Source organism: Pelophylax lessonae, assembly GCF_965119305.1.
Source record: "Pelophylax lessonae genome assembly, chromosome: 3".
NCBI lineage: Eukaryota > Metazoa > Chordata > Amphibia > Anura > Ranidae > Pelophylax > Pelophylax lessonae.
In genome coordinates this window covers 574336270-574362958 of record NC_138770.1, presented here as the reverse complement: position 1 = coordinate 574362958, position 26689 = coordinate 574336270, and the positions used below count along the sequence as shown (strand labels likewise).

At 42.0% G+C, this 26689-nt stretch overlaps 1 protein-coding gene across 5 annotated transcripts in view; it reads right to left on the bottom strand.

Moving 5' to 3' along the window:
- Positions 1–26689, bottom strand: part of SANBR (SANT and BTB domain regulator of CSR) — a 90465-nt gene that overhangs the window by 7176 nt on the left and 56600 nt on the right. For 2 of the 5 annotated variants that reach the window (XM_082248943.1, XM_082248944.1), the window contains exons 9-19: positions 17596–17682; positions 17399–17509; positions 14669–14792; positions 10808–10960; positions 7916–8052; positions 7738–7837; positions 6681–6713; positions 4712–4811; positions 3465–3559; positions 1421–1446; positions 1257–1330 (exon numbers count right to left, since the gene is read on the bottom strand). In XM_082248943.1, the coding sequence (XP_082105069.1) occupies positions 1257–1330; positions 1421–1446; positions 3465–3559; positions 4712–4811; positions 6681–6713; positions 7738–7837; positions 7916–8052; positions 10808–10960; positions 14669–14792; positions 17399–17509; positions 17596–17682 (1040 nt within the window). The remainder of the gene's footprint in view (positions 1–1256; positions 1331–1420; positions 1447–3464; positions 3560–4711; positions 4812–6680; positions 6714–7737; positions 7838–7915; positions 8053–10807; positions 10961–14668; positions 14793–17398; positions 17510–17595; positions 17683–26689) is intronic. The other 3 variants (XM_082248945.1, XM_082248946.1, XM_082248947.1) reach the window with 3 other exon arrangements.

The following is a 26689-nucleotide window of genomic DNA, read 5'->3' as shown; positions in this document are numbered from 1 at the left end:
ATCAAAGAATATAAAAAAAAATTTTTTTTTGGGAAAAAATGCAGATATTAAACTGTATCCAGGTGATGGAAGCCTTCATAAAAGGTGTATGCCTTCCACCTAACACAGTGTGAAATATGGGGTGCTTCTCACTCGTTACCCCTCAGGGTGTGCTACTCGCTCACCTCAATATAATTGATCATGCGCCTTGTGATAAACACTCAATACTCCTCTCCTCTCCTTCCTTAACTTTCAACAGGGATGGTGCTCAGTCTGCCTTCTATCGATCAGGGTCCTGTGTTCTCCAGATAACCCACGGATCTCAAACAAAAGGACTACAATAGTGCAATATTGCCATATACTTCTGGCTTTATTTGAATAAATTAAAAGCACTTACTTTTAAGTGCTTTTAATTTATTCAAATAAAGCCAGAAGTATATGGCAATATTGCACTATTGTAGTCCTTTTGTTTGAGATCCGTGGGTTATCTGGAGAACACAGGACCCTGATCGATAGAAGGCAGACTGAGCACCATCCCTGTTGAAATTTAAGGAAGGAGAGGAGAGGAGTATTGAGTGTTTATCACAAGGCGCATGATCAATTATATTGAGGTGAGCGAGTAGCACACCCTGAGGGGTAACGAGTGAGAAGAAGGACCCCATATTTCACACGGTGTTAGGTGGAGGGCATACACCTTTATGAAGGCTTCCATCACCTGGATACAGTTTAATATCTGCATTTTTTCCCCAAAAAATTTTTTTGATTTTCTTTGATACTTTTAAAATTTGGCGTCACCTAATAGCACTTTATTAAGGACTCTTTACTAATTTATTCACTTATTTGTTTAATGCACTGAGCACTTTATCTGTCACTATATTAATTATATGTATTTGCACAACTTTATTGGGCTAAGAGTGTGAGCAACTTTTCTATAATATTTATTACACTGATGCACTTTATACTTGATTGATCTATATATAATGAACACCAACTATTTATTGATTTTAGCCCATTTATAAGTGTATTTTAATATCTAGAATCTTTATAGAGTTTCACTAATTTACACGTATTTTGTGTTTACTAATTCATTTAGAGATTAGATAACCTAGTTCCCAGAAGCGCGGTATCCCCCTCCCCTCTACATAAGCTTTGCACTGTATGGTTTGCAGTATCGGTACATGCAGCATCTAGGAAGGGTTCATATATATTAAATATATAGAATAAAATTTTCCAGACAGCGCGAGACTCATACTACAATATAGGATAATCATACAAACCTTCTTCTCTCTGAGCATCTTGGTTAAACCTCAGAGAACGAGATGCATCCCATTTACTTCTCTGCACACTAACTCTGTTAAAACAGATAAAACATATTAAAAACAAAATATAGATAACTTTCTGAGATTTAATCTCAAGAGATTAATGTGCAAAAAATACTTACGTAAATGGAGAGGAGTCTCGAGATGACTGTTAAGAAATACCAGAACGTATTATTTGATCACATTATCACTGGATTATTTTACATTCCTTAATTATAATTTAAAAACATAAAATGCATTGGGCTTAATTAAATCAAAAAATGCAAACAAATTCTTGTATGGGATTGCTTTCTAAAAGTTCATATAATTAATTATTTCTAAAGCATAGTTTTCTTTTTTAATTTATGAGAAAGAGGACACTATCTTAAAATGAATGCTAAGTAGTGATATTCTATGTACATTCCAGGTTCATTTTATTATTCCACCTCTTTTTACAATTCTACATACACACTGGGGGGGATTTACTAAAACTGAGGCAATTAGAATCTAATGCAGCTTTGCATAGTAGCCAATCAGCTTCTGATTTCAGCTTGTTCGATTAAGCTTTGACAAGAATACCTGAAAGCTGATTGGTTTCTATGCAGAGCTGCACCAGATTTTGCATTCTCCGGCTTTAGTAAAACGCCCCCAAAGCTTCCAGAAGCAATCACACTACTCTCACTTTACCAAGCTCTTTACACCAAGCGTGGGTGCCAGCTCAGTTGGGGCTTGCCCTTCTTCCACCCCTATAGTTAGAGGTTTCTGAAGAAAAGCCATAGCCCATGTAATCAGTGTGCAACAAACATTATTGTATCATGCCATGAACACCCTGCCACACTTCTATTCCTCTAATGCATTTTCTCCTAGTATAGGGTTTACGCTTAAAAAACCTTAATGTTTCTAATTGCTTATCATAAAACACCATTATATAATTAATCAATATTAGGCAGTAATGGAAATATATTAGTGCAATATTAGGCAGTATATAAATCTATTCAAAGAGGAAGTAGGAGATTTGGAGAAATAATTTTTATAACTGTGATCAAAGCATTGAAAACAACATCTGGGCTATCAATGCACATATATCTAACAACAAAGCCTTCCAGAGCTTTAAGTGGTTGTAAAAGGCATGAAGGTAGAAAAAATCTTTGTGCAGCAGCCGCCGCCCCCACCCAGCAATACTTATCTGAGCCCCCTTTCACTTTAGCGATGTCCACGAGAACCTTGGCTCTCCAGGCACTCGCACTCCTGACCGGCTTTTGGCAGTAGCGGGAGCCATTGGCTCCCACCAATGTCAATCACAGAATAGACACGCAGAACCATGGGTTGGGACCGCACCTGCGTCGGTGCCCCTGGAGCAAGCTGCTTGCTGAGGGAGCAGCAGCCGACAGGAGGGAGGACCCAGGAGTGCCAGCATGGGACGCGAGAAGAGGAGGATCCAGGCTGCTCTGTGCAAAACCATTGCACAGACCGTGTAAGTATAACATGTTTGTTATTTTAATGTAAAGAAAATGGATATTACTGTATGTTTAAAGCTGGATTAGGAATGTTCTGTGTGCATTGCGGCATGTATGGTAAGACACATGCATTGTTGTGAATGGGTCCATTTCCTATTCACATTAGAATTCAGGGCATACACTTCAACTAGCAAAATCAGAAATAAAGGTAATTCTACTTGAAGTGCATTGTTTTGCAACATAATGCATGAATTTAGCTGCGTGAAAATAGAAAAATGTGAATAGGCCCTCAAAATACAATTATATGAAATTATCATAATTAGATATGATCGTATATATTGATGCATGATATCCACCGTTAAGCTGCCTTGTGTTTTGGAGGAATTGGTTATGAAATTATACCTAACAGCATTAGATATTACATAATATGATACTGTACTCTATGGTTCCCAAGAGAGTCACCCCCCCACCTAACATTTCTTGCACCTTTAGAATCATTTCTTGGACATGTTGAGAGTCTCTGCAGACTGGAAGCTGAGAATAATTAAAAAGCATCCATCACTTTGCAATGTTGAGGGAAGAACATGGTGGAACTTGGAGCTCTGAGTAAGCATGGACAGTTGTTTAACTGATGGTGGTAAGATCACAGGTTTCACCTTGCATGTCATGTTAAAGGATGCTCCAGTGTTACAGAGCCATATAGAAATGAAGAACAGGATCAAGTATTTACCTTTTCTTGTGTTTTTTCTTTTTTATGAATACTCGGTGAAGATACTTGTTTTTTGGGTTGTCTGGTGAATTTCTTTGGTTTCTCTTTTCTCCCTGCTAAATAGAGTTGTGTTTAAGTAAGGTACTTTAATTAAAATCTAAAATGCAAATACAAAAAAAAAAATTAAAAAAAAACACGCCAAGCCCAATTATCCTGTAGAATTAGTAAGAATATTAACAGGAATGTGGATAAATGAAGCTGAAAGATGATCCCTGGTGACCACAAAGGGCTCATAACTCATGCAAATAAAAAAAAGCAAGCCCAACGCTTTCACTCAAAGGTAGGCAGTGAATTAGATCCCTTCTCATCTGAAAGCAAGAGTACAATGTTGGGTTCTTAATGGCACCTCTAAAGTACAAAGTGCGCTTACAAACACTGAAGTGCACTTTAGAAACTATCTAGCCATTGCGATTCTGATGAGCTGTCAATTGTGATCGAAAAAATAGTTTTCAATTCCTTGGATCAAGCTTATACCCATCATCATGTTTGCAGAGAGTTATCGCAGGGTGCCATAGACATAATATTGCCAATTGGAGAGGAGCACCCGATGTCCAAAAAAAGTCTCACTTGATGAGTTTTATAGCGGTTTATTGAAGATTAAAGTAAACAAGTAGAGCTAATGCGTCTCGGGGGAATTCGCTCCCCCTTCTTTTGGGCTAGTATATAGAGAGAAAGATACATGGTAAAAAACAAATAGGCAATAAACAACTATAAGAAACTCATCAAAAAGAGACTTTTTTAGACATAGGGCACTTCGCTCCAATCATCCAAGTTTTCCCTGCGGTAATGCCTCCATTGTCGTTATCAGAAAGGTGGCAGCCCTAGATCCCAACAGAGTCCATCACCCACCACCTACAATTGGGATACAACCCATTTGAAGCAATTCCCTGTATACCCTCCACACAGTAACTTGCTGCTAGGCAGCCTCGAGCGGCACCAGTCCAGCACTGTCTTCCACTGAAGCTTGGTAGACATAATATAGATGTTTGAGCTGGTTCAGCCAAATCAGAAGACACTGATCTTAGGTCTTTGGTTAATGTCAAAGATTTTGCACAGCTTATTGGCAATAAACAAGGAACGAGATGCATCTCAGTATTCAAAGATTAGTATTTCATACTTGTGTATGAAATTTAAAAAGTAAACAATGCAAAAGCTAAAATAGCTTTGTCAATTATGTTAAATGACATTTAACAGTACACCAAGTCTACCTTTCTTCTTTGAAACTTCTTCTTCATCTCCAACCTCATCTTCAGTCACCTCAGATCCAGTTGTATAATCTTCCTCTTCTGATAGTAATGACTGTTGCTTCTAGAAGGAGACATTTTGATTAAAATACAACCAGGAGGGATAAGAACATTGGGGCACACACACACACACACACACACACACACACTGGCATAGGTCTCAAAACTAGGTACAGTAAGGATTTGGCAGCACAAGCCTGTACCTGGGGAAGCTCAGTTAACACAATTTATCTGATTTATATAAAATGCACTTATTAATAAAAAAATAAAGAAATAAATAAAAATGGCTAGTATACCTAAACAGTGTCACAATTAAAGTGTGTATAAAATATATATAAAACTCTTATGCAACATAAATCACTACAAAAATATTTAACATCGTGTCCCAAAAATAAATAAACCCAGATTACATAATGCTCCCAGATCATCATTATAATGCAACCACATCTCAAAAATCCATAGGATAGTCCTTTCACTCCAATGAAAACAAGTCAGGTGAAAGTGAACAATCCAAAAGTACAAAGAAAATTTGCAAGTCCCACAAGTGCCTTTCTTGTGCTCAAAGTAAAAATGTAAACTGTGCAATTCAAGATGTGCTCCACCTAAGCAATTCACACTCACCAGGTTATGTTGACCCACCTTATAAAATACGTAAGGTCATAGAGCACTTTCGGTACTGACAATTCACAAAACTCCCTTATATACCCCTATGCTTCTCCAATGTGCCTCATAGGTATTCCATCTCAGAGAATTTCAAACAAAAATCTAGAAGAGGCTCCCCTATTGCTAAACTGCATACAGTATAGGTTTATTAGAGATAGAAACAACATAAAACCATCATCAAAATTTGTGGTGCTAACTAGCACAGCTAAAAAGTGTTTGCAATGTATAGTGTATTTAATACACAGTAAACCTTTCCGTTATTTTCTCACCGATAATTAGTACAGCTGCATGGTGTAGGGTTTCCCACAGGAGTGCAGAACTAATAACTAAAAAATATTTATCTGAATGGACAAAGATTGACCTGAAGGATTATAGCTGCCATTGAAATGTAATGTATGCTGCCTCCACAACACTGTCTGATGACCGTCCTTTTCAGGTATGGTATAATGGGACCTCAACTCAACCTGTCACCAATAAAGGTTGAGCACAGGATAGGCACAGGTGAGGGTTTATTTATATTTCTGGCAGCATGGAGGAACAGTGGCTAGCACTGCTAACTTTCAATGATGACTTTGTAGATTGACTTCCCCTTCCTTGGTTTCCTCCCAGTGCTTTGGCTTCGCCAATGTTCAAATAACCAACTAGTAGATTAGGTTACTTCTGCCTAGGTTTGCCATGGAGTAGGTGTGTGTGTGTGTAAGCTGTAATACATTAGGAACTTAAAATAATGGCAAACATATCTGAAAAGTTCCTAAAAATATGGACAATGTAAAAAAAAATCTTCAAAAAAGGATTTGTTTCTAAAGGAGGATTCTGAACACCTATCATTCCAACATCTTTAGCGGGACAACTGGTATGATGTACATGTGTGCCAAATGAAAGTGCCTAATGCCTCAATATATACCAATCAAGGTGAAGCATTTGCTTTCAGTTCAAAATACAATGTGTTACAGGGAACTCAGTCTTGTGCATGTCTATCCTGGGGCCCAGTGTTACGGCTGCTTAAGGTTTAGCAAATGGGTCATGTTTTCATTATTACAGAGTTGTAAAGAAGCTTTTTTTAAAAAAATACCACAAACACCAATCAGACCTAAATCACTTAAAGGTAGTTAATTATGCAAGTACTGCAAAGGGCTGGACAAGTTGCCTTTAAGCAGCTTCCTAGCTAAACAGTACTCGTTAGTACTTAAATACATGGCACATCCATTAATGATATCACAGTAAAATGGCCAGGTGTAAATATAAAAATAGAAGTAGGGAAGATACTTACCAATTGCAGGGTGAAGTTTTTTAGTGAAAGAAACTAGCCATGAAAGGTATATACAGAGGAAACAAAAAACATAAGAGGGAGACATACCTTAGATTAGCTGAAGAATATATACTTTGTGTTGAAATTATTTTATTCCAGGTTATTAACAAAAAACAATGTTTTCTCTGAGTAGTATCAAGAGTGAATTCAAAAGACAACTGCATGCAAACCTGGACACTAGTGTTAATGATCACCTGCCAGTTTATTTAAGCTTTCAGATACCTCAATGCCAAGAGCTCGTAATAACACATACCTCTGGGCCCATTCCTTAAAGGTCATCATAAAGGTGTCACTCTCTCATTGTTGGATTACCCACATATTTTTTTACTCTATGGAGAATCCATTAGGGAAACATGGCATCATGATTTGTCTTTAAATTGGCCACAGAAGTAGGGTGGGAAAATACATTTTTCACAACTGGAGTTACCAAAGAAAGACTAGGCTTAGTAAGACTGAACTTGAGGTATCCATAGACATTAGGCAATTGCCATGTAAACTTTAGTAGGAGGGCATTAATTAGGATATCCATGGAGGCTTTCTGAATGCAGTGCACACCCTTGTCTAACAGATCTTGGAAGAAAGGGAGCCTATTGGTTGGGTTGACTTTTTCCTGGCTAGACCAGTGTTCCATCTAGACAGTGCTGACACCAAACCATGAGATCAGGTTCAGGAAAAAAGTAAATGTAAACCACAGAGGGACAAGGAAGAGGAATTTCTCTTTAAAAAAATTTCTCTTTAAAAAAAGGCATCAGGTGTTGTCTGCTCTTAGGCAAGACTTTAAATCTTTCAGTGGAGTAAAGGTTGGCTTTAAGAAGTATTTGTAATGGCTTTTGTGAAGACTGGTGTACAGGTATAGGATTTTGCAACCAAAAGGCACACAACTGAAAATCACTTAGTTACATTTGAAAGGCACTTCGTAATGGTCCCCTAGTATACTGATTTTTCTTTGGAGTGTCTCCACATTCTAATCCATTATTTTAGTCAGCACATTTCGGTTTTAGATAAAAGACAAACTCACAGCATTAATTTCTGCAGCCTTCTGTGCACTTGCCGAGCTTGGTTCCAACTGGACATCAGATTCAAGACTCTTGTCTTGACTCAGTGTAATTCCAGAGTCCCTGTAGATAACAATGTTTGAATCTATATGTGTTCAGTGATAGTATATGAGAAATTAATTTGGAGGGATTATTTCTTACCCATTCAAGTCATTGGAAAAAGGCACAACTATAATATCCCTTCTCTGCAGCAGATCTGTTAGTATGTCTGTAGAAGAACTCTTTGGCGCATCATCCCCTTCTGGCAAACCAACAATATGGTCCCTCACTTTACAGCCCTAGAAGATACGTAATTTATACAATTTAAAAACTGAACATGGGTAGGCAAAGGAAGATCTACAGTAAATGTTAACAGGTCTATGGCAAAAAGAACTAAAATTTATAACCCCCTAATCAGTAGCCTTATTCTATGGTACTGGATTGACTGAAGGGCTTGAGTTATGCTGTGTCTGCATTTAAATTACGAGCAGGCAGGAACATCAGTATATAATGTATTACAGCCTCTGAAGATCGTAGTATTTGAGAGAATGCTGTTTTTGGGGTTTGGTTCCACATCTTTTTTTAACCCAAGTCCATCAGATGTAATCATTGCAGTTCCATAACTAAGGACTTCTATTTTGTCAACACCTAAACTTCACCTGCTGGCTAACATCATACTAAAATTATGCATTAACAGCATAAACTAACTTTTCATGCAACTATACAAAACTAACACGGATGAGAATATATTGCAAACAAGGCTCTCTAAAACAGGAGATGATTTTTACCCAATCCAGCTGATTTTAAACTACAGCAAGCATCACTAATCTAAGGAAAACAGTTCAATATATTAGGCCAATCATTGTTGTTACAGATATAAGTCGTCATATATCCTTTTTCTGGCAGAAGTAATAAACAAGCACACTTTAAAAAGACAGGTTCACATTAAAAGTTCCCTACCCTTTTCCCTAACCCCCTAACCACTTCAAAGTTATATCTCCTCCACACAACATATCCTTGCCTCCCCTTTCCCATGTGCTTAAATCACTCTTCTGATGATGGGGTCCTCCAGTGGTGTTTTTAATGTCTGACCAATTCTTGACTCAAGCTGCCAGTGTCTGCATCATAACTTTCCATAGATTTGAATGAGCCTTACATGTACAGTTGAAGTCCCTATCTAAGACTAAAGGGAGCAGGGCCAGGAGAAGGAGGAGGCAGGAGTGCCCCTGGCACATTCTTTTCAGGTGGGTGGAGGAGTGCCACATGGCGGCCTTTCTATACAGGTGCACAACGGAAGAGTCTCATTACTGCCACCCGTGGCTACTTCCTGCATGTGCACTTCTTGTGTGTGCGCTGACTGTAGTCTGTACTGTGCTTTACAAGTAGGGGCTGTTTGTGTAAAGGGGGGTTGGAGCTATGGGTGTGTACAGTGTGTGTGTGTGTAAGCTGACATAGATACAGATGTGAGGGGGCTGCGTGTGTACAGGTGTGAAGGGTGCTTTGCATGTACAGGTGTGTGCTGAGTGTGTACAGTTGTGGGGGGGAACTGTGCATTTACAGTTGTGAAGAGAGCTGTGCGTGTACAGGTGTAAGGAGAGCTGTGCGTGTACAGGTGTGAGAAGGGGGCTGAGTGTGTACAAGTGTGTGTGTGTGTGTGTGTGTGTGTGTGTGTGTGTGGGGGCTGCCCTGTCAGGTAGGCTTAACAAGGCCCCATGATTTCTCACTGTGCTCCTGCTTGGCCCATCCAGACAATATAAAATGACCTGGGTGAAAGATGGAGTAATATTTTGCAATGTGCAGGGAGCATTTGAAAGCAAGGTTATAGATTTTGACTTGGTAAATGTGGGCAGAGGGTTGGAAGAAAAAGCTGTGCTAGACACCCAGGGGTAGTCTTCTAGGCTAAGGAGAGGTCTGGTCAGGGTCACAAAGAAGGGGAGAGCCGAGGAGTGGAGATCAAGATCTCCTCTGTGAAAGAGTCCTTCAGAAACTCGATGATCACAAGGTAAGGTGGCTGACACAGAACAGTCTATGGGGAAGCTCCCCGATCCCTTAAGAATGGGAAGGGTATCCGGTGTGGTCACAAAATTATTTCAGGTGGCTGATGTCATAGTTTACTTCTCCAGCTGTATGTGCAGTGTGTATTTTTCATCACCTATACCAGAGCAGCTCCAGGAAGCCTTGGGACACTTCTGGCTAGCAGTTATTGTGTCTGGTATCGGCAAGTCAGCAAAGTTCATTCTTAATCAGATAGTATGCCCTCCGCAGAGGTCAGACACATAATGGGGGGACAGGGAGGGGAGCTTCCCCGCACACAGGATTTTCATGTCGGATGGAAGGTACCGCATAGCCAGCTGTGCCTTCCTCACCCTATGTGTGCTCTGCTATTTTTTTTGCCTCTGGCACCATTTATAGTCACTGTAAAGAGACTGACAGAGGCAAAGAACACACAGCAGGGAGGTTAAATGGCATCACTCTGTACTTCCAAGTACACATGAAACCTGAATCGTGGGCCTGGAGCTGTGCAGTGATGTTGAGACAAGTTTGCTGGCAACTGGGAGTGAGATCCCAGCTGCAAAAGACGGTCAGGTGCGCTATAAACACCTTGTAAGGCAGCTACCAATGAAAAGAGGTAATAAGACACCCGTGTGAGGGTTTTTAGTCTGATTTGTTTGCCCTAAAACCCTGTTCACACCGTTTTTCAGCTCATAATACGCTCATCTCTGAAGTCTCAAAACGCCCAACAAGCTAAATCCCATTCATTTCAATGGCCCCTGTTCACATATGAGCAAAACGCCTGGAGCTCAAAAAAGTACATGAGCTTCTTTTTTGGCAGGTTACAAGCGTTTTTTGTTAGAGGTCAATGCCTGCCTCCAAACAAAAAAATGGACAAAAAACAGGCAAAAAAAAAACGCCTGAAAACGATACGCTCAGGTGTGAATGGAGCCCTATTGTGTATGTTTGCAGAAAGTTTTTCCCTGGTCAAAACCTGCCCATTTGATACGTTGCAGAGCCTTGTCCTACACAAATTAAAAATATAAGTACAATAAATCAAACCTTTGGAAGCTGGGTGGGATCAAATCTGAGGACCTTCTGATTACAACAGGAGTAGAATCCAGTGCCTGGAGAATCCAAGGAGCTTGCAGTGCTGGGGTAAACAGCAGGCTCGGGGTGGTATTGGCAATGTGACAGCTCATTACACAGAAACGTCTAGAAATGCAGCAAACAAAAAAAAAAATATTCTAATATGTTCTTAGTTCATAATGCAGCTGTACAATAAAGAATAAGTAAACCAAAATACTGATATATATTTATGGGTGGACTTAATCACTCACTGGTATCTCAAAGTTTTTTGGGACTCTAAAGCTAGCCAGCCATACTGATCGAATTTCAATCAGTGTGTGAGCTCCACTGCTCGACTAAAATTCATTATTTAACCAACTTATGCCTAAGGAACATTTTGGAAATGTAATTGATCAGCAGCTGCAGCAAGTCAGCTTCAGGTGCTGTTCAGTGCATTCTGACAGTGGCGGGTGCAACTTGCAGAATACAATGTCCCGGAGAGGGGATTTCTCCATCCACCTTGTTTGTGTGGATAGAGTTAACAGTTTTTTTTTATACTCTATTCAGCCTGTTGGTTTGAGGAAGAAAAATAGTATGGCCAGCTTTGGAGGGAGATCTATGTTTTACAGATCTTAGATTTGCCCCTCTTTTTTTCTTCTTAAAAAGGGAAACTTTTGTGAGAAATAGTAGGCTGCCATTGATTACCACCATCTGCAAATGTAAAAGTTGCCTAAAGCTCGCCATACACAGTGGCGGATCCAGGGGGGGGGGGCATCGAGTCAATTGCCCCCCCCCCCCCGAGAAAATAGTACCAGGTTTAAGTTTACAGAGGCATTCTATAAATGCATCTGCAGGTACTTTATTTCTGCTTCCCCGGCTCCCAGGAGACCTAAAATATAATCCCTAAGCCCCATCAGTTCAGAGGGGCCCAGGATGCTGTTTCATAGAGAGAGTTTTTTTTTTTTTATTTCCCTGCTCAGGTGGATTAATACCACCAGGAGCCGCATTTTGCGACATTAAAATGAAAGTTCCGGCCAGGCGGAGTGATATCAGTCAGCAGCCTCATCACTGACTGACTCCTGCAGCCAATGGGTGCAGAGAGGAGAGGGAGGGCTCAGGCTGAGGGGGAAGCCTGAGACACAGGAGCGTGCGTCTGTGTGTGTGAACACACTGAGAGGGACAGATCTTCACAGCAGACAGGGGCAGTAAGGAAAACGTCTAGACTGCAATTAATTCATTTGTCTCCAAAAAGGTACAGTAACACACCCATCCCCCTTCACCTATGCCATGTCCTTGCTGCTGGCCAGCCACCATGAGGAATTATACAGCAGCTAAATGCTATCATCATCATTATCATCATGATAATCACACAGTACAGATGCATTGAGCCACAGCACCTGTATTGTGTGATTGTCATGATGATATAGAATGACAGTGAAAATAATCTTCCGGCCTCCTTTACACAGGGTGTGCTGCAGACATGAGTATAACATGCAGGGCTGTCATTTACTGGCTTTAGGATGCATAAAGTGTTGCATATATCCTTGTGCCGGCATCCCATTTTATTTCTACTGAGACACACAGCCACTGTGTGCCAATATGTCATGCCTCCTGGTGTGCATGCAGGGTGCTTTCATGGACCTGCACCAGCATGTCATATCAGGACACTGCAGCCATGTGTCAGAATACAAATAAATGGCATGCAGGCATGGGGATACATGGAACACTTTAAAACATTGTCACTGTTTTAACCACCTGCCGACCAGCCGCCACAGTTATATGGCGGCAGGTTCTCGCAAATCATCGTACCTGTACGGTGGTGTGCAGGATTGATCCTGGGGGTGCGCGCCCACTTGCCAGCGGGGAAGCTGAGGCACAGGGCCAGCAGCCGCGATTGGCGCTGGGCACCTGCAATCCCTCCCTGTGAAGAGAGAACGACGGTCTGCAGTTGGAAACGCAGCAGACCGTTGTTGTCTCAGGAATCACTGCAGAGCTCCTGTGTTCCTCCTATTTAGGAACACAGGTCTCTGTGTTGGTATTACAAGCCCACCCCCACAGTTAGAAAGCACCCCCCAGGCTCACACTTAACCCTTTGATCGCCCCTGGGTAAACGCCTTCCCTGCCAGTGTCATTATTACAGTGACCGTGCATATTTTTAGCACTGATTACTGTTGTAATGTCACTGGTCCTCCCAAAAATGTCAGTTAGGGGTCCGATCTGTCTGCTGCAATGTCGCAGTCCCGCTAAAAATCGCAGATTGCCGCCATTACTAGTAAAAAAAAAAAAAATGACAGTGCCCCTCCCGAGATTAGACTCTGGATCCGCCCCTGGCCATACATGGATTTATTTTCAGGTGGCTCAGCAGGGCCCAGCCGAGACTCGAATCATGTGTGGGCAGGCTGATTGAACCCAAGTCGATTAATCGATCAACTTCAGTACAACCAACCTATCGGATTGTTTACATTTGATTACTCTCAGCAGCTATAGATGCTAGAAGTGGTCAGAGGCCAGAAAGACTATTCGTGCCCCCCAGCAGGCAGAACACAATAGTGCTGCGGGAGGCACTCACACTGACTGTAGTGATGGAGGAATCAAGCATTTTTTTTCCTTCCACAGGTGGTGGAAGGAAAGAAAATGGAGTCATCTATGGGCTGCCTAATACGCATCTTTATTGTTTGACCTTGATACTTCAGTGTTACTGGAATAATCAGGCAGCAAGCAATATTAATGAAGTCAAAACTAACTGAAAAATTTATGAAGCCATTAGATTAAGATGACAGTCAGGCAACTAGCATTTTTCTAAGGAGGTCGGCACCAGCAGGCCCCATTTTTTTGTAAGCACAAGGTAATATTTGGTTATAAAATATACAATAGCCAACGGGGGTTACTTATTTTCTTTTTAAAGTAAGCTCGCCCTAATGCGCCTGATAATATTTGGGCTGCTGATGTGGAGACATGTTCATATTGCGGCTTTGTATCCTAAGCAGACTGCTAGGTGACCAGCCCGGTAGCACATAAAAATGCTGCACTACTAACAGGCTACTAAATGCACAAACATATGGGAATGGTACAAATGGGACTTTTACTAACTAAACATTTTGGTGGAATGGCTTTGCAACATTAGTATGTTTACTTGAGTACTCGTTAGCATTTACAGTACTGCAACTTTCTGTATGAAGTGCTAAATGAGATTTAATGGTAATGCCCCTAAAATGCAACACATCTAAATTGCACCGCACGGATGTGAATCGGGCGTAAAAGTTTTGAATATTTAAAAAAAATATATATGATTTTATTGCACTCTTAGTACATATCCATAATTATATTTACGACCATAGACTATATTACTAAATACAGTAACTTAAACCAACATCAGTTTTGTAAATAAAAAATTATATATATATATATATATATATATATATATATATATATATATATATATATAAATAAATAAATAAAGCCAGCTGGAAATGGTTCACTCCCTGATTTATTTTGTCTGTGTCCCAATGGAGAGATGTTTCTTTACTTCCTGTCTCGAGGCACAACAGAAAGTGAGAGGAAGATCTCTCCAGAGTAAAAAATATCCTCTTAGTTGTCACTGGAATAAGTTTCCTTGATTTCCTCTTTATTCTTGTGTAGTGATATCTCAGGAGAGGCTGAATCCCTCCAACGAGGACACAAAAAGCAATAAAAACCTCTGTTTTTGCCACTTGCATATGTTTTCTACTGTTTGAAATTGTTTGTATGTTATGTGTATTTATATACGTATTATTGTGCATGCGATCTGCTCCTATTTGGAGTCATGTAGACTGTGACAAATTGTTGAATTTCTAGTACTCCCCCATAGGCACTCACTTGCTTACACCTAGAACAAGTCAGCCAGTTTACAGTTCCCCACAAACGCCAGTAAACATCCCTCCAGGATTTAAGCTCCTCAAATGAACTCGTCAAGTATTCATGAATATCCCAGGTTTTATCTCTGTAAATTCAAGAAAAAAAAGTGAATCCGTGACTTAGGTTGTCAGTCCAAATCTGATTTTAGAACAACACTGTACACCCAGACGTCGTCATTCACACCCTGTTAGCAGCAAGAATTCACACTGCAGTCACAATGAAGACAAACAGCTGTCACCAACTGGATCTAGCTATAATACATATTAGTTCACTCTGCAAAATGTCTACCTCTTTTTTAAACAACTGAGTAGCATAAAATCTAATGCTTAAATGGGCAGCACATTATGTGCAATCATTAAATAGATACATCAGTGACTAATCTGAAATTTATTCTGGGTGCTTGCCTCTGTCACCCTTTGGAAAATGTATCAACCTCTCCTTTTGAGTTGCCAGTTTAGCACAGTGAAGGGGTGCAAATAAGAGGTGTACTTTGTTTGAATCTGCACTTTCATGTAAAGCTCTGTACTCATGGGAATGTCAGGCCACCCACTGACATTCAACTGTCAAATGTCTTACCTTTGGAGGGCAGTAGAATCTATGAAGCAGATGCCCTGTGTTCAGCCTGAGCCTATGATCCAAGTGGCACCATGGGTACACAGGAATTAATTCAAAGACTAAAACTACCTGAACATGGTATGTGCAACGTAGCACAGTTAAAGTTGTGAAACCAATACATACTGTATACCTAGTGAAGTTCCAAAAGAAATTTGCGATGTTTAGCACCTTACTCCTGCGCTCAGCTACAAGGCCACTCCTATCACGGGACTCATACTTGGCATCCCCAATGGCTAGGCCTTGCTGCCCTCTATGACCAGGGTGGTCGACATATTACTGCAAACAAAAAAAACAAAGAAAGGGCGCATCGGCCTAACGCATTATCCTCAGTAAGGCTTTATTAATTACAGATAAAAATTGTCTACTCACAATTGATGTAAACCAGCATGTCAAATTGAAATGTCGGAGTCCATAGTTATAGAGTCCACAGTCTTTGTTAGAAAAACGGCTAACGCGTTTCAAGGCTACGCCACATCATCAGAGCCACTTATGGCTCTGATGAAGAGGCGAAGCCTCGAAACGCGTTAGCCGTTTTTCTAATAAAGACTGTGGACTCTATAACTATGGACTCCGACATTTGAATCTGACATGCTGGTTTACATCACTTGTTTTATCTGTAATTAATACAGCCCTACTGAGAATAATGCGCTAGGCCAGTGCGCCCTTTCTTTTTTTTCTTTGCTATACCTAGTGAAGTGACTGGCCTCAGGGGATACACAGAGATGAAACAAATCATCCAACATAAGTCCTGAATTTAAAAAGCTTGTCTGAGAGTTCAGAAAAAAAGAGGACGAAGAGCTGACGTTACACTCTGCAGAGCTCAGTGAGGAGAGGTCTGAGAGATGATTGGAGGGAAGAGACACACACCACTTCACACAGCACACAGGAGCAGAGCTGAGGCTGTCAATCTGCTGGAGGTCCCTCCCTTGTCACCATTTTTCTCTTGGTGTCAGGAATATTGTCAGAAGTGATTCATGCTGATGGCAGAAGAACGAAGCAGCAGACAGAAATGAAACTTAGTGCTCTGGATTGAGACAAGTACACACTATATAGGGATATGGTTGGTTCATATTTCATGTCTGAGGTTTACAACCACTTCAATCCCTTATAAAACTTTCAAGATGCCAATTTACATGTTGCCTATGAGCAAAGAAAGGGTTCAGATCTAATCAAATATTCAGGAAGTGTACAGGCCTACCTAATTTCTCTGCAATGTTCTAAATAGATTATTTATATCTTGATAACTACATTGGCACACAAATGGAATTATGTTACAAGCTGCCTGGTGTCCCCTAAGGACTTGTTCACACCAGGTACCGTAATGCACGCAAAAGTGCACAGTTTGATGCACCGCACAAAAATGCCCTGCCTTTTGCAGACACATGTGTGCCATTATTTCCTAATCGCATCACATTTCCCCAGGCATCAAGAAAACACGTGCAGTACCATGTTTTTTGCGCATTTCACACACATAGCCACACAGCCTATTGAAATCTATGGGCTGCCCTAAAATGGGAAGCATAGTAATGCACAAAAAAAAAAAAAAAAAAAAAACACGTGTTCAGACAAACCTCCTGGTGTGAACAAGCCCTGAAAGATATGGAAGTTCAGCAGATAGGCCACATGGCCGAATCAGTAGCATTAGGCCTAAATTGTGTATATCAGATTTAACTCAAAGTTCAAACCCAAGTCAGGTTTAACTGGCCCATCCTTTCCATATACAGTAGAAGTAGCAAATTTAGGTGTCTAATCGTACAAAGCCAATGAAAACTAAAATCAGTTTAGTCCTAATGTTAACTAAGCAAGTCGTTGCTCTTTCAGTATGCAAACAGTTTAATACAAGCAGTGATCTCCAGCTGTCTGAAATAACCATGTTTGAAAAAATTTTATTCCAATATGAATACTCATCTAAAGTGTTTTACAAAACTCTATCTGACATTGATGTCAGGATAAACAAGAAAAGCATGAGATCTCTATGTAGCCTGTCTCATACATATGTAGATATCTCACAACCTTTTCTTATTTCTGAAGGGGGCAATAAAAAAGATGAAAAATCTGAAATTGAAATGTACAAACCTTACGTGAAAAAAAACAATATTTCCATACTGGTCGATGTTGATTTTTCCAGGTAGACAGGCAATCTTCTGCTCGGCTTCCTTTGTCAACAGCTTCTTACATAAACAGCACCTACAAGAGAATATTTACACTGCTGATCTCCATAGCTGCTGTTTATAGCAAAGAATCTAACATTTATGTTTGACAGAAGTGCTTACCTGTACAAAGTTGAAGCATTTGATGGAGAATCTGGGTTCGTAAACTCTGGATCAAAAAGTCTTTCTATTTTTTTGCAGAAAATTTTGCTGTAAAACAAAAAACATACACTTACAAAATGCTAAAAGACAAGCTAAAAAAAGTTCTCTCTGGTTCTACTTGCCGATAGGTGAAGTCTAAGTGCCGGTTCACACTATAGCGTGTGCGGCGATCGCATGTAATATCGAAGCGCACTGCTCCTTCATTACATGCGATCGGATGTGCAGTGCGAATTCAGCCATACACTTTGTATGGCTAAATTCGCACTGCACCCACACAAAAGTCGCACATGACCCTTTTTTTCAGCCGCATCAGGATCGGATCGTACAGTGGTTCACACTTGTGCGATCCGATCCTGTGCGAACTGTCAGATCGCACTGCGATATGCGATCAAACTGGGGGTGTCGTTAACATTTAATTGACACCCCCTGCGTATCGCATATGGCAGTGTGAACTGCCAGATGTGCGTTTACGATGTGGGAACAGGCTGCGAATTCGCAGCCTTCCCGCATCGCACAAATGTGACCCGGCACTTAAAGGGACAGTGCCACCTTGTCCATGCAGAGCCTCCCTGATCTCCTTCCACTCACCTTACCATAGTTTCCTCAACGTTCTTTTCTACTCTTCAGCTGTCCATACTTCTGGGTATGGTGGACCATGTGACCTCCTTCCCTGTGACAGTGCTCATATCTAGCAGCCAATCACTAGATCCAGGTACTGTTATATGACTGGGGAAAGTGAGGTCACCAACAACAGTAATCTTTGTGCTGGCTGCAGAGGGTGAAGGAGTGGCAAGAAATGCTGGTAAGGTTGGGAATAAGGGGTTCAGAGCAGAGATTTGCAGAAACGTGATCAGTTTACCCTGCATGGGCAAGGTTAGGGTTCATCACATTCACTTAACAAATGCTGCTTCTGCAGGGGTTTTGTTTTCCCTGTAGAAGCAGCTCAAGCCATTGTGTCCACAAACATTAGGACATTTATAGCGCTTTTCCACTGCGAGTACCAACTCGCCACTGCTTGGCCCAGCTCGGTTTGCTTTTCCACTGTGTGGTACGAGTCGGCACGTTTCAGCACTGTAAAGGCTCTACTCGGCTCGGTTTGCTTTTCCACTAAAGTAGTAAGTGGGTGGGATTACAACGATTCTCTGACCAATCAGTGGCTAGTAGTGACAAACAATCCAGGCTGCATGCGAAGGATTGTGGGATGGTATAGGTACGGCCCGCTTGGAACCCCAACCGAGGTGGTACTATTTAAGCGAGCCAAACAGAGCCGTACCATGTAGTGGAAAAGTGCCGCTGTACCAAACCGTACTGAACCATTCAAACGCGTACCATGCAGTACCATTCAGTGGAAAAGCGCCAAAGCGAGCCATACCGAGCCGTACCATGCAGTGGAAAAGCGCCATTAGAAGCATATTTTAAACTCAGCGTTTAGAGGCAGGAGAAAAAACCCTTCACGTTTTGGATCGGAGCTTTTTTTCAGAAAAAAAACTAAAACACTCCTAAGGGTGTACAAAAAAGCTCTATATGGCGTTTTTTTAAGACCAGTGTGCATGGAACCTGAAAGTCTCTCAGCAAAAAGGTTAAAGTGTAACTCAGCATAAACCTTTTTTTTTGGATAGTGAGAAAGTTTAGAATCTCCATCAGGTGATTGTTTCTGCGTCCTTATTTGGACAAACGCACTATTATTCCTGTCCCCGGGGGCACTACAGAAAGTCCCAACACTGACAGTTGTCAATGGAACAAGTGTTTCCACTTAAACATACCCCTCCACTCCTGTTCCGATGGCAACTGTAGAATTTTGGATTTACCCTTTCTTTTCCTTCTGGTTACATTAGATAAATAGTTTACAGATATAAAGTGGCGCTATGCTTCAAAAACTAAAAGGAATATTAAAACTACACATAGAATTGCAAACAGTAATATTACATGTGTCTCATCTCCCAAGGAAAATATTGAATAATGTAAATAATAATAATAAGATATCTACAGAATTTGTACTAAAGGAAGGAGTTGGGTACATCACTTCAGTTTAAGGACGATCCTGGAAGTTCATGGTTTCTGATGCTGTTGTAATCGATTTTAAATGGGAGTTACTACGTTTTTTATATAATAAATGTTAATTTGAGTACTAAACAATGAGGATTTGCTTTCTTGTATAGCCAGATCACCCACTGGAGGAGAGGAGAGCGGACAGTGGGAGAGAGTGTGGACAGACCCGTATACCATCGCATTGCTGATTGGAAGAAAGTATATGATATAGCCAACCATAGAGAGGAATTGCTTACATCCTAAATGCTTTCAGATCTTCTGGTCTGGTATGAGGTGAGCTGTTAGCATACACAGTGTGAATCGAGGTGCAAGGGAGAGTGATCACATCACTGAGGAATTTGATGACATTTGCACAACGGATATCACTGGACACACTGATTTTGTTCTGTAATGTACACTATTATATAAATATCAAGTCACTAAACTGCATTGTGTTTTCACTTTATCACTGTATTGATTCATGTTTAATCTATTTTTGCTTATTTGCACAAGTTTGCATTATTGTCATCACTGTTTTTGGCTACAATACCCAGTATGGGTATTATTTTGAGGTTAGATTGTGAGAAGACATAAGAATATTATTTTTATTTGCGCTATTTTGCACACCCTGATGAGAAGTTTGTTGCAGCACTGGCATTTATTACTTGTTATTCAATACTTACCTTGAGAGATCAGACAAATGTAATATTACTATTTGCAATTCTTTAGGTAGTTTTAATATTTCTTTTCGTTTTTGAAGCAAAATGCCACTTCATATTTGTAAACAACTGAATTTTAGATGTGGGTACACATTGTTAACCACTTTACCACCTGAGGATTTTGCTGTCTTACGTCTGGGCCACTTTTTGTGGTTCGGCACTGTGCAACTTTAACTGACAATTGCGCGGTCGTGCGACCTTTTTTTCCCTACAAACAGAGCTTTCTTTTGGTGGTATTTGATCACCTGTGCGATTTTTACTTTTTGCGCTATAAACAAAAAAAGAATGTCAATTTTGAGAAAATAACAATATTTTTCACATTTTTTTATATGAAATTCCCCCCAAAAAAAATGTAAAAATCTAATTTTTTAAAAATTTTTGGCCAATTTGTTTTCTGCTACCTAGGTTTGGTAAAAAAAAAAAAAAAAAATCACAATAAGCGTATTTTGATTGGTTTGCGCAAAAGTTATTGTGTTTACTAACTAAGGGAAAGATTTCTGTCATTTTTGGTGGGTTTTTTTTTTTTTTTTAACGAGTAATGGCGGTGATCTGCGATTTTTTTTGCGGGAATGCGACATTGCGGCGGACAGATTGGACCCTTGACTGACATATTTGACACTTTTGGGGGTACCAGTGACATTACTACAGTAATCAGTGCTATAAATATGCACTGTTACTGTAAAAATTACACTGGCAGGGAAGGGGTTAATTTTATTGGAGAGGGAGGGGTTAATGTATGCCTGGTGCTTACTAACGTGTGGGGGGGGGGAGGTGACTGAGTGACACAGGGACAGATCGCAGGTTCAGCTATGCTGAACCCTGCAATCTGACCCTGTCTGTTACTTAGGAGATCCGCCCGCTTTGTTTACACAAGCGGGCGGATCTCCAGACTCGATTCCCCGACGATCGGGGAAGAGCGGCGGTGATCACCGCCGCTCCTCCCCTGGCCCGACTCCCGCTGTGACTGAATACAGTCGCTGGACGGGAACAAGCCACTTTGCCGCAGTACAGTCAACGTGACTGGTCGGCAAGTGGTTAAAGTTGTGAGAAGTTGCTTCCTAGATCTTATATTAAGTGGTAGCGCATAGGATTAGATACCTACAAGTAGATAAATCAGATCTACCCAATAGGCACACAGATGGCAAACATTACAGAGGTTCTAAAAAAGAAAAAGAAGGCTTAGCTTCTAGTAGAAAGCAGTGAAGAGCTGATTGAAAAACTCAAAGTAAAGAGTTTCTAAACACATTTTTTTTTTTAATTAAAACAATAAACATCTTATACTTACCTGCTCTGTGCAATGTATTGCTCAGAGCAGCCCCAAACCTCCTTTTCTAGGGTCCCCCACTGGCGCAGTCTGCTCCTCCTCTTCGGTGTCTGCAAACCACTTGCTATGGGGCATATATTCGGGCTCAATCCAAAGTTGGGTTTGTACATCTATAGACACGCATAGCGTGGCTTGGCCCGCCCCCCCACTCCCTCCTTACAGTATTAGATTGACAGCAGTCCCTGTGAGTAGAGCAAGAAGGGAGTGAAGATATGCAGCTTTGCACTGCGCTGGATCGATTTCGGACTCCGGTAAGTAGTAAGGGAAGAAAGGAACGCACAAAGCAAGTTGTAAAAAACTTTTTTTACCTAAATGTAGAAAATGCATTAAGGTTAAAAATGTTTCTTTAAAGTGGCTCTAAAGGCAGAAGGTTTTTTTTATCTCAATGCATTCTCTGCATTAAGGTAAACAACCTTCTGTATGCAGTTCCCCCCTCAGCCCACTTTTATACTCACCTGAGCCCAATCTTGATCTAGCAATGTGCACGAGAGCTCTCTCCCAGCTCCTTGGTTCTGACACAGCTGCAAGAGCCATTGGCTCCTGCTGCTGTCAATCACAGCCAATGAGGAGAGAGAGGGGGCAGGGCTGAGCTGCACTCTGTGTCTTTTGGACACACCGAGCCAACTTGGAATATAGCATGCATGAGTGCCCTCATAACAACTGGCTTGCTATGGGGGAACTCAGCAGGGGAGGAGCAAGAAGCGCTTGCAGAGGACCCGAGAATATGCTGCAAACGTATTTTACCTACCATGCTGCTCCACAGACACATATTATATAAACAAAGTTATCTAACACACTGATCAGCAGTTGCAGCTAACTGGCCACAGCTGCTGAACAAGGAAAATCTTCGAACATATCATCTTAGATCAACTTTTGTTCAGCAGGAATGATTACACACTGATTAAAATTTGGCTTGTCCCTGTTGAACGGACTGCATTTCGATCAGTGTATGGCCAGCTATACAATGACAGAGAGAACAGAATACATAGTGTATCAGTTGTGGATATTTTTTAACTGATTCATGACAAATGTTCCCATACATGTGTTAGAATATCTCTCACCCACAAGTGGTTTAGTGAGCTTTGACGACGTGTGTAAAGATGGCTGCCGCATATCCAATTGCCCTTGTGGTTTTGGGGGAAGTGAAACCATGTCTTGCTGACATCACTCACAAAATGACAGGCTGTGAGTGGTCAGAAGGGATGACCACATCCTCTGGGTGGTCTCTGGTATACAGGACTATAAATAGAGTCACTGGGATGGGGGGGAGATAGGTTTGTTTTGAGAGGTTCATTTTTGGAGCTGTGGAAGGAAAGCATGAAGCAAAAAACCTCCTCACTGTCCTGTTCCAGATATCGAGTGCAAGCTGTTGCCAGAGTGAAGTATTATTAGACCTTTCTTTGGGATATTGGGAATAGGAGTGTATGTTTGAGTCTTGTTAGTTTTATGATAACTTTTATGTGTAAGAAGCTTTATGTATTTTGATGTCCAGTAAATTTCGTGTTATGCTTTTTAGCAAAACTGCTCTTGGTGTGTCTGTTCATTTTAAATATGCACTCGATATTGCTCCCACATTTGATACACATAGTAACTACACAGCATTGCTAAACAGGAAGGACCCACACAAAACAGTCACATATAGCTGCCCCAGCCATTAACCACTTCAATACAGGGCACTTTCCTCCCTTCCTGCCTAGGCCAATTTTCCCCTTTTAGCGCTGTTGCATTTTGAATGACAATTGCGCGGTCATGCAACACTGTACCTACACCAAATTTATGTCATTTTCCCCCCACAAATAGAGCTTTCTTTTGGTGGTATTTGATCACCTCTGGGTTTTTTCCTTTTTGCTAAACAAATAAAAAATCACCGAAAAGTTTGAAAAAAAAAAAAAAAGTTTTTTTGTTTATGTTATACAATTTTGTAAATAAATATGTTTTTTCCTGCACTGATGAGACTGCACTGATAGGCACTGATGAGGAGGCACTCACTGATGGGGTGGCACTGATAGGCGGCACTGATAGGTAGCACAGATATGCAGCATTGGTGGGCACTGATAGGCGGCACTGCTGGGCACTGATAGGTGGCACTGACGGACACTAATGGGCACTGATAGGCGGCACTGGTGAGCACTGATGGGCACTTATGGGCGGCACTGACGGGCGGCACTGATGGGCACTGATAGGCGGCACTGGTGGGTAATAATGGGCACTGGTGGGTGACACTAAAAGATGGCAATGATGGGCACTTGTGGGCAGCACTGATAGGGAGGGCACTGGCGGGCAGCACTGATGGGGAGGGCAATGGGGGGCTCCCTGAGCCCTGATTGCCATCCCTGGTGGCCATATTGGGCATCCCTGGGGTCATGGCGGGCATCCCTGGGGTCATAGTGGGCATCCCTGGTGGTTCTAGTGGCATCCCCCCCCCCCCCCCCGAGGGTCTGCACTGGTAATCAATGATCTGATTACCAGTGCCGACCCCCCCCCCCCCCCCGTCAGGGGAGCCGCCGATCGGCGCTCCTTTACTCGTGCCTGTCAGGCACGAACCAAGGAAAGCTGATCAACGGCTGTTCCTGTTTACTATGTGACCAGCCGTGATTGGACACGGCTGATCACATGGTAAAGAGCTACGTCAGTAGTCTCTTTACCAAGATCGGAGATGCAGGGTGTCAGGCTGACACCTCGCATCACAGATCGCCGCTCTGCGCACCCCCGGGGGGCGCCCAGAGCTGTATTATCCTGCCGCCGTCATATGACGTCCGGTCAGGATAATACAACCACATTCCCACCGTCAATTGCCTATAGGGCGGGCGGGAAGTGGTTAAGGTCTAAACCGCTGGCAACAAAAGTGAGTACACCTCTAATTGAAAATAAGCCATTTTCCCTCGCTGGTGTCATGTGACTTGTTAGTGTTACAAGGTCTCAGGTATGAATGGGGATCAGGTGTGTTAAATTTGGTGTTATCGCTCCCACTCTCTCACACTGGTTACTGGAAGTTCAACATGGCACCTCATGGCAAAGAACTCTGAGGATCTGAAAAAAGAACTGTTGCTCTACATAAAGATGGCCTAGGCTATAAGAGGATTGGCAAGACTCTGAAACTGAGCTGCAGCATGGTGGCCAAGACCATACAGCGGTTAACCAGGACTGGTTCCACTCAGAACAGGCCTCACCATGGTCGGCCAAAGAAGTGGAGTGCACGTGCTCAGCGTCATATCCAGAGGTTGTCTTTGGGAAATAGGATGTATGAGTGCTGCCAGCATTGCTGCAGAGGTTGAAGGGGTGGGGAGTCAGCCTGTCAGTGCTCAGACCATACGCAACGCACTGCTTCAAATTGGTCTGCATGGCTGTCATCCCAGAAGGAAGCCTCTTCTAACGATGATGCACAAGAAAGCCCACAAACAGTTTGCTAAAGACAAGCAGACTAAGGACATGGATTACTCGAACTGCGTCCTGTGGTCTGATGAGACCAAGATATTTGGTTCAGATGGTGTCAAGCGTGTGGGTGGCAACCAAATGAGGAGTACATAGAGAAGTGTGTCTTGCCTACAGTCAAGCATTGTGATGGGAGTGTCATGGCCTGGGGATGCATGAGTGCTGCTGGCACTGGGGAGCTACAGTTCATTGAGGGAACCATGAATGCCAACATGTACTGTGACATACTGAAGCAGAGCATGATCCCCCTCCCTTCGGAGACTGGGCCGCAGGGCAGTATTCCAACATGAGAACGACCCCAAACACACCTCCAAGACGACCACTGCCTTTGCTAAAGAAGGTGAGGGTAAAGGTTATGGACTGGCTAAGCATGTCTCCAGACCTAAACCCTATTGAGCATCTGTGGGGCATCCTCAAACAAAAGGTGGAGGAGTTTAAGATCTCGAACATGCACCAGCTCCGTGATGTCGTCGTGCAGGAGTGGAAAAGTGGCAACCTGTGAAGCTCTGGTGATCTCCATGCCGAAGAGGGTTAAGGTAGTGGTGGAAAATAATAGTGGGCACATAAAATATTAACACTTTGGGGCCAATTTTGACATTTTAACTTTTTAAGCGGTGTACTCACTTTTGTTGCCAGCGGTTTAGACAATAATGGCTGTGTGTCAGAGAAGTCCATAAGGTAGTTATACCTTTCCGCCATTAGATGGCGCCAAGCTGGTTATTTAAACTGACTCTCTGCATGGATTCATTGCTGTTTGGTCTGCAGCTTCCTGTGTATTGTTCCTGACTTCCTGTGACCTCTGATCTTGATCCGGCTTGTTGTCTCTAACCTGTGCTTGTCTGCTTCCTACCCTGACCCTGGCTTGTCTTCTGGATTTCGCTTCTGCCTGTTGATCCTGCATTGCTGCTCTCCTGGTACCGACCCGGCTTGTGACCCGATTACTCTGCTGCTTATCGTCTATGTCCTTCCTGCCCGACCATTACCTACCCGGCTTGTTTGACCCTGCACCCTGCTCATCCGGCCTGCTACAACTCCAGCCCAGCAAGCTCGCTTCCAGCAGTCTCATACCAGCCCGCTCACTGCGGCCACTACTGGACTGATTACAGGCACTCCTACGTCACCGTGCTTCTGTGGCCGCTGTCTCACTATCAGAGGCCCACGAGCCGGAGTTGTACGAGAGGCCCTCCTCTGCACGTCAGGCTCACCTACCAGCTACGTGACACTGTGTTTGTATTTATTTTGAGGGGACAGCAAACTTACAATGTTATACAAGCTGTACACTCACTACATTGTAGCAAAGTGTCATTTCTTCAGTGTTGTCACATGAAAAGATATAACAAAATATTTACAAAAATGTGAGGGGTGTACTCACTTTTGTGATATACTGTATATAAATACAAACTATAATTGAAGTCAATGCAAGTCGCCTCCAGGTCCCCCCCGAAGTAGTACAGGACCCTTTTTCTAAGTCGGAGCGACTTGTGTCGCTTCTATTAGAACGGGTCCTGTACCACTCAATGGACCCGATGGTGCGCGACTTGCCAGGCTGACC